Raw genomic sequence first — 13,647 nt, forward strand, 5'->3', positions numbered from 1 at the left:
TGTGCCTCACTCAAGGCAGGGTATTTTCAATCACCTTAGAGGCATGTGAAAGTTGGACATTGAATAAAGAAGACTGGAAAAGAGTCAATGCATTTGAATTAGGGTGTTAGCGAAGAATGGTGAAAGTACCATGTTCTGTCAAAAGAGCAAACAGATCTGTCTGGAAGAAGTACAGCCAGAATGCCCATCAGAAAGAAGCAAGGATAGCGAGCCATCTCACCTACTTTGCACACGTTACCAGGAATGACTAGTCCCTAGAAAAGAATATTATGCTTGGTAGAGTGGAAGAGCATCATGAAAGAGGAAGCCCTGCAACAAGATGGATTGCACAGTGGCTGCATCGAGGGCTCAAATATAAGAACAACTTTGAAGATGGCACATAACTAGGCAGTGTTTTGTTGTTATACTTACGGTCGCTATGAGTCAGAACCAACTCTATGGCGCCTAACACCTTAACACAGGGTATAAACCAAATCATCACTGTTTCCCTAATGTCAAGGTCTGCTGAAAGACAAAAACTATAACCCCACCAAAGCCATCCTTCCGTGTATAAGAGAAACACATAGAAAAATTCCAGGACCATCAGAAGAGTCACCAGTAGAGCACATTCAGAATCTCTGAAGTGGCAGAAGTCAGGACCAGATGCACCAGAGGCTGCGGCATGGGACAGGGCAAAAGAGCTAGATGAGCCCCGGGACCAACGAGACTGTGAGACTGAACAGAGGAGCAGCATGCAGACTATTTGACTATGAGGCCGAGTAGCAGTTTGGCTTGCTGGCCTGTGGAGATGGAAAGGCCAAGGAACCCCATGGCTTTGAGGCTGAGGACTACAGACAGACTCAGACCCTGGATGAAAAGAAGTATTGCTATAGATCAATGACTGTATTCTTACTATTGACTGATCCTGACTTGAGGTAACCCGTTAACTTCCATAGTAAACCCCTTACTCTTTGTATTATCTATGAGTTAGTTCTGTGTGGCTACTGCAACAGAGTATCCAACCCAACGGAAAAGGAGAGTGCTGGCAGGGGATGCTGGTGTCAGAGAGGGTAAAAGGAGGGTCTCCATGTCTGGCCTTTGTCTGGTGGCAACTGTCCTTGGGCTAGGGTAGAGATGGATTCTCCTTGTCCCTTGTATAGCCAGAAGAGGTCAGATAGAGTCCCCATGCCATTTTATACCACATTAACTGTCCCATTGATTATATATTGCAATATGTTTGGCATGCTTGGTAAATACATTATTAAACTCAATTTCACCTGTTTTTGCTTTTAGTATGTTTACTAGAAAACTGAAGATGCATGGCTTATGTATTTCTTTTGGACAGCAGTGCTCCAGACTATCATTTTCCTTTCTTGCTTTAACCAAATTTCAGTGTAAGCTTGACGTACAGGAGTTTTTCATTCTTAAATATTCAAATTAAGCAATCATTTCCCTGAAGGTGTGTTCCCATCTTTATTCTTCATAAGCTTTCTACTACATGGGCATTTTTAAAGCATAAACTAAACTTTATTTTTTGACATACACACAAAATTCTAGATCCCGCCTCCCTACAAAAAATATATACATCAAATATTCCCTTCTCCTCACATACATTCATCTTAGATAATACTCTTTTACCAAGTTTTTATAGTTCATCATAATTATGGCTGTCCTTTTAAAAAGTACATACATCTTATTAAGACTAAATGCTCATAAGCAAGGTTCTTTTAAAAGCTATTAAGAGGCTTTAAGTGTGAGAATACAAGTTTTGACATTTTTTTCTAGTAATGAGCACTCCAAAGAACTTTGCAAAGTCATCCTGACTCATGAGACAACTAACTGTTACCTACAATTCACAGATGGATGAGACAAAAATCATTTTCAACAAGATTACAGCTTTAGAGAATAGGGATTACAAACTACAGTATTTCAACCTTTTTTTAAAACCAAAGCTTCAAGAGCAGTTTAAGCCACATTTAAAAGCCACTCTATCTAAGAGGACAGAGTACAGCTGGCCCAGTGGCTAAGCACTCCCCTGCACACAGAAAAGTTGGTAGTTTGAACCCAACACTCACTCCATGGGGGAATGTGGCGTCTCCGGCAAGACTACAGCCTTGGGCACCTCCTGGTGCAGTTTTATACTTGTCTTAATAGGACACCATAAAGTGGGTTTGACATGAGGACGACAGTAAGAGTTTCATTTGGGCACTGGGTTCTGAGCGCAAACTAAGTGGACCCACTGATACTGTAAGAACTCACAAAGCTCAAACCAAAAGACAAACTCACTGCCATGAGATTCCCACTCATGGCAATACTAGAGCAAAGTACAGCTGCCCCTGGGGGTTTTCAAGGCTAACTCTTTGCCAGAACAGTGCGGCTGCCTGAGGTATCATTTAAACCTTTAGCCAAAGCTATCTCCTGAAGTCATCTTTAGACTAAACAACTGTTTAGCTTCACAGTAAGGAACATAAGCTTTAAGTATTGTGCACCCTGAAAAGATTGACAGCAGTGACCCCAGTATGGATGAGAAGACTAGTGAAGCCTTCAACGTACGTAAGTTAAAGGTGGAAGTGAATCAATACGAGTAAAAATGGCAAGACTGGTGACACGAAATGAAGACAACAACCAACGTCACTGGATCGCATGAACAGAAATTCCTGAGTGGGTGCTTCTGTAGATATCCACCAAAAACAAAATGTTTTTCAAACTGATTGAACAAACAATTGTGCTAAAAGCTTGGAGATCATGCAGTACAGCGCAGGCCAACAGCTTCATTTTATTCTTTAGGGAAGTGGGTAATACTGCTAATGTGAACAAACTCCAAAGTGTCCTCTTTCCTAATTGATTTGCAGAACAAGGCAACTGTTACAACTACCTGTTAACTTGAACGACTGGCACTACCAGCTTTTATTTTGAAATCACAAGCACTACTTTATACGTGGAGGGGGGAGGGCGTTTCTGTAAATACTCTTTGCATCCTGACGTCTGAAGGTTTAGAACAGGGGTGGACTTGGTTCCTGTCTCCTCTGTTTTCTGTCAGTTCTGGAATGCCTACCTCTTACCAAAATACCTTTGCTGCTTTGAGTGGAAATAAACAGTAGGTCAGCCTACTTCCAACTTAGAAGTTCCATGTCCTTTGGGGAACTCTTGGACCGTTTCCTACAGAAAACAATTGTAAGGGAGGACAAGAAAATCCTTCTCAAGCGCCTTCTTCTGGGTTACAACTCGTTTTGGCCAGCGTTTTCAAAGATTCTGCAAACAGAACTGAAGAGTTCTGCAGTTCTTCGGGCCCAGGGCGGGTCCACTCAATGACAGCGGGATGGGCACAGCCCTACACTTGGCAGGGGAGATCCACGCGTTGCACCCTCGTTCCTACTAGGAGGCAACGTAACCACTCGCGAGTATGAGAAAAGGCCGGCTCCCACCGCTGCTGCGCGAGTCACCGCCGGACGCCGCGAGGCGCACGTAACGTTGGGAGAGACGGTGTTCGGCGTCTCGGGTCCAGAGGGGCCGGGCCGGCCAGCAGCCGCGGGTCCCCAGGGTCGTGCTAGGGCCCGGGGGGCGGGGGGGGGATGAGGACGCGTCGGGGGCCCTCGGCGGCGGAGGCCCGCAGGCAGGCGCCCGGGCGGAGGCTGGGGAAGCGGGCGAGTCCCCGGCCGGGCCCTCCAGTCCCGCTCGCGCGGGGCACTCACCCTGGCGGTCGCAGGCGCCGCGGGCCGCCCAGCAGCGCAGCCGCAGCCGGCACCAAGAGGGCCAGCTCCACCTGCGCGCCGCGGCGGCGGCGGCCAAGCCGGGTAGCATCCTGGCGGGGCGAAGGCCGGTACTCGGACACCGCCTCCCGCCTCCGCGTCGCCAGCGACAGCGACTGCCTCCATAGACTGAAGTCCTGCCGGGAGCCCGTCGCCGGCGCCGCCCCAGGCGGCCTGAGCGACCCGGAAGCGTTAGCGCGAGACCCGCCCCCCCGGCGGAGGTAACGGAAGTGACGGGTACGGACGCGAACCGCCAGGGGGCGTTCGGCCGCGGGAAGTTTGGTTACCGGCGCGTTTCCCCTCCTACGTGCGCGTGAACGCTGGTTAGAAATCGCCCGGTAAATGGTGTGCTCTGCGCGCCAGAGGCGCCCTGAGGTAACTGACGGGGTTTCGAGGCTCTGTTGGCTTTCTGTTCTCCTGTCTCGAGCCCAGGGCCGTGGTGCTGGGAATGGGAGGGAAGAGGAGAAGGACGGACTGGAACTCTGTCGCCGACTTGACCTCGATGGGCTCCTGCGGGCTCGTGTGACTGCGAGCCTCTATCACGTGCACCATTTTCCTCCTCCTCCCGTGGTTGCACTAGTCCCTCGCGCACTCACTGCCATAGTCTTTTCCCGCCAGAAACTCGTGGATAGGACAGCAGCCCTGTGGGTTTCCGAGGTTGCAAAGCTCTGCGCCTGGGTCCTTTATCCTGCTGCTGATCTTCAAGTTAGAGCCCCCCCCCCCCCCCCCCCGCAATGCGTCAGCCAGAGCCGCTGCTTCTCTTGAAAGAAAGCATCCAAACTCAATGCCATCTAGTGGATGCCGACTCAGAGCGACTCTCTAGGGCGGGGTAGAACTGCCCCAGTGCGGTTCTCAGATTGTAACTCTTTGCGGGAGTAGAAAACCCCTTCTTTCTCCCACGGAACACCCGGTGGTTTCGAACTAGCGCTTAGGGAGACAGCTTTGCGATCGTCATCTAGTGCTGCCATTAGCACCAGTGCCGTAAGCGGGTGGCTTTAACTAAGAGGACCCTGGTGGTGTACTGGGCTGTGCATCGAGATGCTGCTGGGTCAGCAATTTGAACCCACCAGCCATTCCACTGGGGGATAAAAAACACGAGACAGCACCCATGAATCTTTTAACGTCTCAAACCCAAGGGGGCAGTCCCCTGCCCTACTGGTTCACTATGCATCGGTAGTGGTAGTGAGTTTTTGGAGTTTTTAACAAGTTTATTTTTCTCACAGTTTCAAAGGCTAAAGGTGTGAATTGAGCTGGCTGTAGAGGAAGGGTTTCTCTCTTGGATCTGGAGGAAAGTGTTTGTCTGTGAGCTGCTACTCCTGGGCATTTTTGTGATTTGGCATCTTTTCCCCCCACCTCTGCTCCTGTGCCTGCTTGTTTAATCTCTTCTGCAGTTCCCAAAAGAGAAGGATACATTACGGGGAGGGTCTTAAGACCTCCTAAGTAGCCATCCAAGGTACAACCATTAGTCTCTTCCCATCCAGAGGAAAGAATGATGAAAATTAAGACATATGGAAACATTTGGACTACTGAATGAAGGTTCACACCTTTTCGGAATCTGGCCTGAAATTATGACAGCTCCCTGTCAAGGTACTGTTGCAACCCTTATTGAATAAGCTTCAGCAAAAATTGACTTGCATGTGCTATTCAGATCTTACTTCAGACTTCCTTTGACCACTCTTGCTGAAGGAGTGCAGGGTCCGTGAATTGTTTAGTATGGCTCTTCTAGGCGATGTCTAGTCTAACTTCCACCAAACTACTGCCCCCTGCATAGGTCTGGTTTTAAAAAAAAAAAAGCTGGGAGGGGAGATACTGATAGATTCACCTGTGAGTAATTATGAACAAGATTCCCTGCAATGCCATCCTACGGCTCATTTTAAGCCCTTGGAGAAACGAGAGGAGGGATTTTATTACCAGCAGGCGCCAAGAGTGAAGCACATCCTCTAGACCTGAGGACCCTGTACAGTGGGTATCCTGGAGCCAGAAGACAGCTATAACATCAGAGGAGCAGCAATAGAACCAGGAGTCTGCAGAGCGGGGTGCCCCCGTGATGAGAACACGAGAGAACTACCTTGGAAGACGTTGAGCCACCCCATAAGAAACACACACAAGAAACTCCACTTTAGAGAAGAAATAAAGTGTGAAATTAGGACCCAGCCAAGAAGTTGAACCATCGCCAAGAATCAACAGACGTCCAAGGAGCCAAAAGTGTGGGGAACCCTGATAAGACTTGGCTGAACTTGACGGAGGCCCAAAAGCCAGCCAAGCCAAGCCACCTAAAGTGTGGAGAAACCGGATAAGACTTGACTGGGACAGTGAATACGTCAGAGAGCCAGCCAAGCTGTCCATTTAAACCTGGGTAGAGACGCTGACTTTTTGGAGAGCTAGGAACATCAGCTCCTGCTCTCTCCTTCTCTCCCCTGGGTGAGCACACTGATGAGCAATGCTTGCTGGGACTGTGATGCTAGAATGATGTGTGAAGAGTGCTGTCACTGTGCCCCTATGCTCATACTTGCCCGAATGCTTTCATCCTTAGTAGTTTGAGTTATTTTAGATTGTTTGATGTGTGTTTGCAGTGACTAAACCGAGCATTCGAAAATGTCTAAGAGCGTTAAGTAATTATTGAGGGCCGCTCATGGCACTCCAAACACTTAATTGGGGACGCTGGGCTTGCTGACCCATGGAAGTGGAGCTGAGTGTCTTCAGCCTTACTGCAGAGGAGTGACACTGGGCACTTAATTCAAGGAACTGGGTTTGCTGACCCACGGAATTGGAGCTATGCCTTCGGGCTGAGGCATCCAGCGGAGCATGTGCTCCTTTGTGCATTTATGAGCAGACTGGAAAGAACTTTGAGACGTGTCCTGATAAACACTTCAACCCAGTGAGAGCATTTCTCACTGGCAGTACAACCTGTTACATTCATTAATATACCCCTTGATCATGGATTTTGTCTGAGTTCTGTTCAGTCAATGCAATGGATATCAGACCCCAGAGAATTACCACTGGAAAATACAGTGAATACTATTGTAAACTACACAGGTAGAACAAGCAATTTTCTACTACTGTGTATATATATTTCAAAGTAGTTATCACTGCTGATAATCTGTGTGGTTTTTTTCTGTCTCTCAATAGAAAGTAAGCATCATGATGTAGATACCTTAGCCTGTTTTATACATTTCTGTACCAGTGCCTGTTACAAATAAAGTAATGGAATACATGGTGGTTCCTATAATTTGATACAGTGTTTTAAAGCTAATCTGAGTCACTTCATTATATTATAACAAGGTAACTATTTCAAGGTGGAATACTTTTGTTACTGATTTTCAGAAAGTCAACATAGTCCTTTACATTGATTTTGAGATAGACGTAACCAGATTAACGGGTTCACCACCGGGTAAGCAAATTTAACTCCCAAAAATAAGCATACTTTAAACTCTTACAAAGAATAACAAATGCAATTCTATAACTATTTATAGCTTCAGAATTACTCAGAAAACTGAATCTTACTGGAAATTCTAGTCCCTTCCAAGTAAGTATATTTTAATAGAAATTCAACTATGATAGAGAACATACAAAGTTTTCATCTTAATTTTATGGTAATTATATAGAAATGTCTTTTAATTTGTCTCTCTAATTCTTTCCACACAAAAGAGAATAACCAACCTCATGCTTTGGATTCTTACAATGGTCCATAATTTCATCTATTATCTTAATCTAAGACTGAATCAAAATTGCTTAGGTTTCATTTTAATTTTGCACAATAGGATTTTTATTTTACTTTTGATTACCTGTATCTCCTAATCATTTTTAGAGAATGTATTTTTTTTTAATCATAAGATACATTTTTTTTAAATCCTTTTTTGGCCCCCGGTGGCGAGGAGGAGGAGGCGGCGGTGGCGGCAGCGCGGAGGGCGGGGCCGGCTCGGGCAGACATGGCGGCCAACACGTACCGGGTCGGAGATTATGTCTACTTTGAGAATTCCTCCAGCAACCCGTACCTAATCAGAAGGATAGAAGAACTCAACAAGACCGCAAGTGGCAGTGTGGAAGCAAAAGTGGTGTGCTTTTACAGAAGACGAGATACTCCAACACGCTCATCATGCTTGCAGACAAGCATGCTAACGAAATGGAGGAAGAATCTGAAACTACAATTGAGGCTGACGTAACTGATAAGCAGAAACATCAGTTGAAACTCAGGGAACTCTTTCAGTCTCGCCAGTATGAATCTCTACCTGCAACACATATCAGGGGAAAGTGCAGTGTCGCTCTTCTAAATGAGACGGAGTCAGTACTGTCCTATCTTGACAAAGAGGATACTTTTTCCTATTCGCTGGGTCTATGACCCCTCAGTGAAAACACTCTTAGCTGACAAAGGGGAAATCCGAGTGGGACCCAGATACCAAGCAGACGTTCCAGAAATGCTCTTGGAAGGAGAATCAGATGAAAGGGAACAGTCAAAATTGGAAATTAAAGTTTGGGATCCAAATAGCCCACTTACAGATTGACAGATTGACCAGTTTTTAGTTGTAGCATGCGCTCTGGGGACATTTGCTCGCGCCCTTGATTGTAGCAGTTCCGTGAGGCAACCCAGCCTGCACATGAGCGCAGCCGCCGCTTGCCGGGACATCAGCCTGTTTCCCGCGATGGACACTCTGTACAGACACAGCTCCGACCTGAGCGGTGCCATCAGCGCCACTGGGAGGCCCTGTGCTGTGCAGAGATGAGATGGAAGAGGGGTCAGCCTCCGAAGCGAGTTTGTTTGAAGAAGCGCTGGAGAAATACGACAGACTGCAATGACATCCGTCAAGACTTTCTCCCTTGGAAATCATTGACTAGCATCATTGAATATTAATCATTACATGTGGAAAACTGACAGATATGTGCAGCAGAAATGTCTAAAAGCAGCAGAAGCTGGGAGTAAACTGAAACAAGTGTGCATCCCAACTTACAGCAAACCAAATACCCACCAGCAATGGCAAGCCGGGCACTGTGAACGGAACTGTGGGGACCACATTCCAGCCCCAGAACCCCCTCTTGGGGCGAGCCTTTGAGAGCTGCTACGCCACTTAGTGGCACCAGTGGTATTCTTGGGGCCCACCTAATTTGCAATGTAGATTATGTGCAACTTGTTGGCTCTACTGGAAAAAATGCAGAGGCCTGAAAATGCCCACCCAGTCAGAAGAAGAGAAGCTCTCTCCCAGCCGGCTTCCGAGGATCCCCGTGTGAGAAGTCACATGTCCCGCCACGCCATGCAGGGGATGCCCGTCCAGAACACCGGGAGCCCCAAGTCCGCACTGAAGCCCCGCCGAGCTTTCTTCCTTCACACTACGTATTTCACAAAATTTGCTCGTCGGGTCTGCAAAAATACCCTCCGGCTGCGGACGACCGTTTGTTCCCATTAATTATGCTGCCATTCGGGCAGAATGTAAGATGCTTTTAAATTCCTAACCTTATATGTTGTGCTTCAGACCATTTCTGTCCTCTTTTTTTTTCTCTCTCTATTTTTTTGTTTGCAATAAACATAAGTTCTTGTGTACAAAAAAAAATCCTTTTTGTTAGGTTGCTCACGTGCTTTTATACCAAGCTGTATGATGGGCAGAACACAATCCCAGTGCAGCCCAGTCTCCCCATGGGTTCATTTTTTCCTGCCCATCTTTCCCCCATAAGAGCTGAAGTGTAACTTGACTTAGAGACTCTGCATTAATTTTGATGAATTTTCAGTAGCCTTAACTTGCCAGACATATTTAAAAAATAAAGCAACGGAGGTCCTTGCAATTCAATATCATAGAATGGAACCTCCATCAACTTAGGTCAAAATATTTCTACACTGTCTTGATGTTACCATGTAACCTTTGACACCAACATTGGCATCATATATTGTCCTGAGGGATAATTTTCAATTTACCAAAAATGCTTTTAAAAAGATACAGCAGTGTTTTCTTGGGGGTTCCTTGGTAGAATATCCTTTGACCTTAAATTCTTGAAGAAACTTCATCCTTACCAAGAGATACTGCTTTATGCCCCGTTTGAGACACATTTAACAGCTGCATGCATGTACAAAATAGGTAGAAATCCAACATCATGGTGGAGGTTCTGTTCGATTGGAGCAGACCTGAAAATTTCCGATAAGCATACAAATACATTCTAAAGTGCTGTTACTGTTGGCACTATTGATTATTGACTAATTACCATGCCTTTTACATGCATTGTCTCATAACACTTAAGAAAACAATAGAAGAGAAATTAAGGTACAAAGATCTTGTTAAAAACCACCTATTACTTCGAAGTCAGTGGGTTCTGTCCTTTAAGAGAGGTCTTTTGAAATAGAGGAAAGAACTAGAAGGCAAAGGATATTTATAGAGGTCTAAATACAGGCAGGTACATATGTAAATATATTATGATGGGGAAATAGATCTATGTGAATATATTTATAGGTTTGGTATTAAAGTAGCAGATGGACATTGGGCCACCACTCAAGTGTTCCCTCAATATGAGAACACTTGGTTCTATTACGTTGGCATTCCATGATGCTTACCTTCCCAATACGACTGCTGAAGACAAGTGTGTGCATAAGCAAATGTGAAGAAAGCAGATGGTGCCCGGCTATCAAAAGATATAGAATCTAGGGCCATAAAGGATTGAAGGTAAACAAGCAGCCATCTAGCTAAGAAGCAACAAAGCCCACATGGAAGAAGCACACCAGCTTGTGTGACTAAGAGGTGTCAAAGGGATCAAGTATCAGGCATCAAAGAACAAAAAATCAAATCATTGTGTATGAGGGAGACTGCAGATTGGGGACCCAAAGCCCATCTGTAGGCAACTGGATATCCCCTTGTGGAAGGGCTGTGAGGCGATGAACTAGTCAGGGTGCAGTGTACCAACAATGAAACATACAGCCTTCCTCTAGTCCTTAAATGCTTCCCCCACGCCCCACCCCACTACCATGATCCCAATTCTACCTTACAAATCTGGCTAGACCGGAGGATGTACAGTGGTGCAGATAGGAACTGGAAACACAGGGAATCCAGGACAGATGAACCCTTCAGGACCAGTGGTGAGAGTGACAACACTGGGAGGGTCGAGGGAAAGTGGGGTAGAAAGGGGGAACCGATTACAAGGATCTACAGATAACCTCCTTCCTGGAGGACAACAGAAAAGTGGGTGAAGGGAGATGCTGGGCAGTGTAAGATATGACAAAATAATTATAAATTATCAAGGGTTCATGAGGAAGGGAGGAGTGGGGACGGAGGGGGGAAAATAAGGAGCTGATACCAAGGGCTCAAGTACAAAGCAAATGTTTTGAGAATGATGAGGGCAAAAAATGTACAAATGTGCTTGACAGACAATGGATGTATGTATGGGTTGTAATAAAAGCTGTACGAGCCTCCAATAAAATGATTTTAAAAAGAGAGTTCTTTCAAAACTCATCAATGACAACTGTGGTAAAACGAAGACTTGGTAGAGTGTATTTGGCCTTATTTCTACATTTGTAACCACAAGGATGGAAAACTAGCCCTGTTTTGAGAAAGATCTCCATGGTTCCAGTGTCTTCAAATACATTCTCCAGACTGAAAGTGTACGCCCGAAATAACTCCCCCTAAAGGAACTGTCATAAAGGAGCATCCATAAAAGATGAATCATTCCTGCGTCTAGCTATTCCCTGTGCCTAGAGGTTATCTGTAGATAAGTACAATCAGTTTCTATTGCCAAACCACCATAATATGTAGCAAACCTTCTTATAGATCGTTCTCCTGGGGAGGGCTCGGGTGTCAGGTCAACTAGAACAAGGTCAAAATGATGACTCACCTGATTACTTGTTTATTATGTTACCCGCTTATGATATTACCCATTGGCTATGTAATATGTTCACTGTGATGTCTTGACTGCCTTTGGAAAGATCTGTAAGCCTCATTATATCTACCGTATATACTCGTGTATAAGCCGAGTTTTTCAGCACAAAGGTGGGGTTCAGCTTATACACAGGTCAGTGATACCCCAGCTAGGTGTAACATCTTTCCGGGTCTCACCCCACCGAGGTAACAGGAAGAGCACCCGTTATCTTGTGGGTGATTGCCGTTTCTCCGCTGTTCATTCAAAGCCCCGCTGACACTGCAGGGCTTTGAATGTTTGTTTACTCACATCTAACCAATCAGAGCCATTCTATGACGTGTATCTTTAAATAAGCCTTTTAAAGACGTTGCGCGAAGGATGTGGCATGAATGAATGTCATCTGGTCAAGCCTAACTAACAAAAGGAGGAAATCTCATGAAGCCTGACATAGAGTTAATAGCAAAGTGGGTCCAAGATGCATGGGAAGACATTCCAGAAGACATGGTGCGACGTGCCTTCCAGAAATGTAGTATTAGTAATGCTATGGATGGCAGTGAAGACTGCGCTTTGTATGAAAATGACAGCAGTGATGGTGATGATGGTGATCTCAGTGAGGACAGCGTCTATGATGACCTCACACCAGCTGAAGCTCTGCATTGGGATACGGATGATGATGAGGAATCCAGTTTTGAAGGATTTTAACTCTACATTTTAGCTTGGTTGCTGATTGAGCTCAGGGAATAGTCTTCTTAAGGTGTCATTGTTGATACCTTAGTGTTTTTGTTGTACCTATTTTCCACTTACTGTGCTGGTTTACAAATGTTAAATGACTTGTCCTTTTATTTATGTTTTTTTATTTAAAATAAATATTTAAATACATTACCCCACTGATGTCTCAATTTTTAGTAATTTTATTTTTATTTGTTTTGATTATTGAAACTCCCCAATAGCTTCTACATTTTCCACCCTAGGCTTATACTCGAGTCAATCCATTTTTTCTGATTTCCCAGGTAATAATGAGGTACCTCGGCTTATACTCAGATCAGCTTATATTCGAGTATGTACGGTACTATCGGAAAATGCATTCACTCTCTAGGTCCTGACATTGGGACAAGGAGTCGCTGTGTCTCTTTTCTGTCTGCCTCATTTTCCACAATCGTAGAGTTTCTCCTGAGCACCCCGTAAGTGCCCACAATGTGGTTTTTCACTATTTTCTTAAGAATGGATCAAGAAAGAGCATTTCATAGATTCTTTTATGTCTGTTTGTGTGTGAACAACATGTGATTGCCCGAGTTTTGTGAGGATTGGTGATATAAATTAATACTGGAAGGTGTTAAGGCAGATACATGGACATATAAGTAGGAAGGAGGTGAAGTGTGATTTGATTCCTGTCAAGTCTAAACTTCCGGGAGGAGAGAGGGAGGGGGGGAAATGTGCAGTCAATATTAAGGGCTCAAGTAAAAGGCAAATGTTTTTAAAATGATGAAGGCAACAAATGTACATAGGTGCTTGACACAATGGATATATGTATGGATTGTGATAAGAATTGTACGAGCCCCATATAAAATATTTTTTTACATTTTATTAGGGGCTCATATAACTCTTGTCACAATCCATACATATACATACAATTGTATAAAGCACATCCGTACATTCTTTGCCCTAATCATTTTCAAAGCATTTGCTCTCCACTTAAGCCCTATGCATCAGGTCCTCTTTTTTTTCCCCTCCCTCCCCGCTCCCCCCTCCCTCATGAGCCCTTGATAATTTATAGATTGTTATTTTGTCATATCTTGCCCTATCCGGAGTCTCCCCTTTCTGCCTTCTCTGCCATCCGTCTCCCAGGGAGGAGGTCACATGTGGATCCTTGTAATCGGTTCCCCCTTTCCAACCCACTCGCCCTCTACTCTCCCAGTATCTCCCCTCACACCCCTGGTCCTGAAGGTATCATCCACCCTGGATTCCCTGTGCCTCCAGCTCCCACATGCACCAGTGTACAACCTCTGCCCTATCCAATCCTGCAAGGTAGAATTCGAATCATGGTAGTTGGGGGGAGGAAGCATCCAGGATCTGGGGGAAAGCTGTGTTCTTC

General features: G+C 45.3%; 1 protein-coding gene, 1 long non-coding RNA gene and 1 pseudogene across 2 annotated transcripts in view; 2 read left to right on the top strand and 1 right to left on the bottom strand.

The window, feature by feature from the left end:
- Positions 1-3,910, bottom strand: part of SLC30A9 (solute carrier family 30 member 9) — an 85,128-nt gene extending 81,218 nt beyond the window's left edge. The window contains exon 1 of the mRNA XM_075544383.1: positions 3,672-3,910. Coding sequence (XP_075400498.1) covers positions 3,672-3,780 — 109 coding nt within the window. The 5' untranslated portion in view covers positions 3,781-3,910. The remainder of the gene's footprint in view (positions 1-3,671) is intronic.
- The window catches only part of LOC142442919 (uncharacterized), a 32,537-nt gene continuing 22,497 nt past the window's right edge, over positions 3,608-13,647 (top strand). Inside the window, exon 1 of the long non-coding RNA XR_012783489.1 lies at positions 3,608-4,103. This is a non-coding gene — a long non-coding RNA (uncharacterized LOC142442919). The remainder of the gene's footprint in view (positions 4,104-13,647) is intronic.
- On the top strand, positions 7,628-10,874 carry LOC142442916 (metastasis-associated protein MTA3 pseudogene; annotated as a pseudogene).

Source organism: Tenrec ecaudatus, chromosome 3 (genome assembly GCF_050624435.1).
Source record: "Tenrec ecaudatus isolate mTenEca1 chromosome 3, mTenEca1.hap1, whole genome shotgun sequence".
Taxonomy (NCBI): Eukaryota; Metazoa; Chordata; class Mammalia; order Afrosoricida; family Tenrecidae; genus Tenrec; species Tenrec ecaudatus.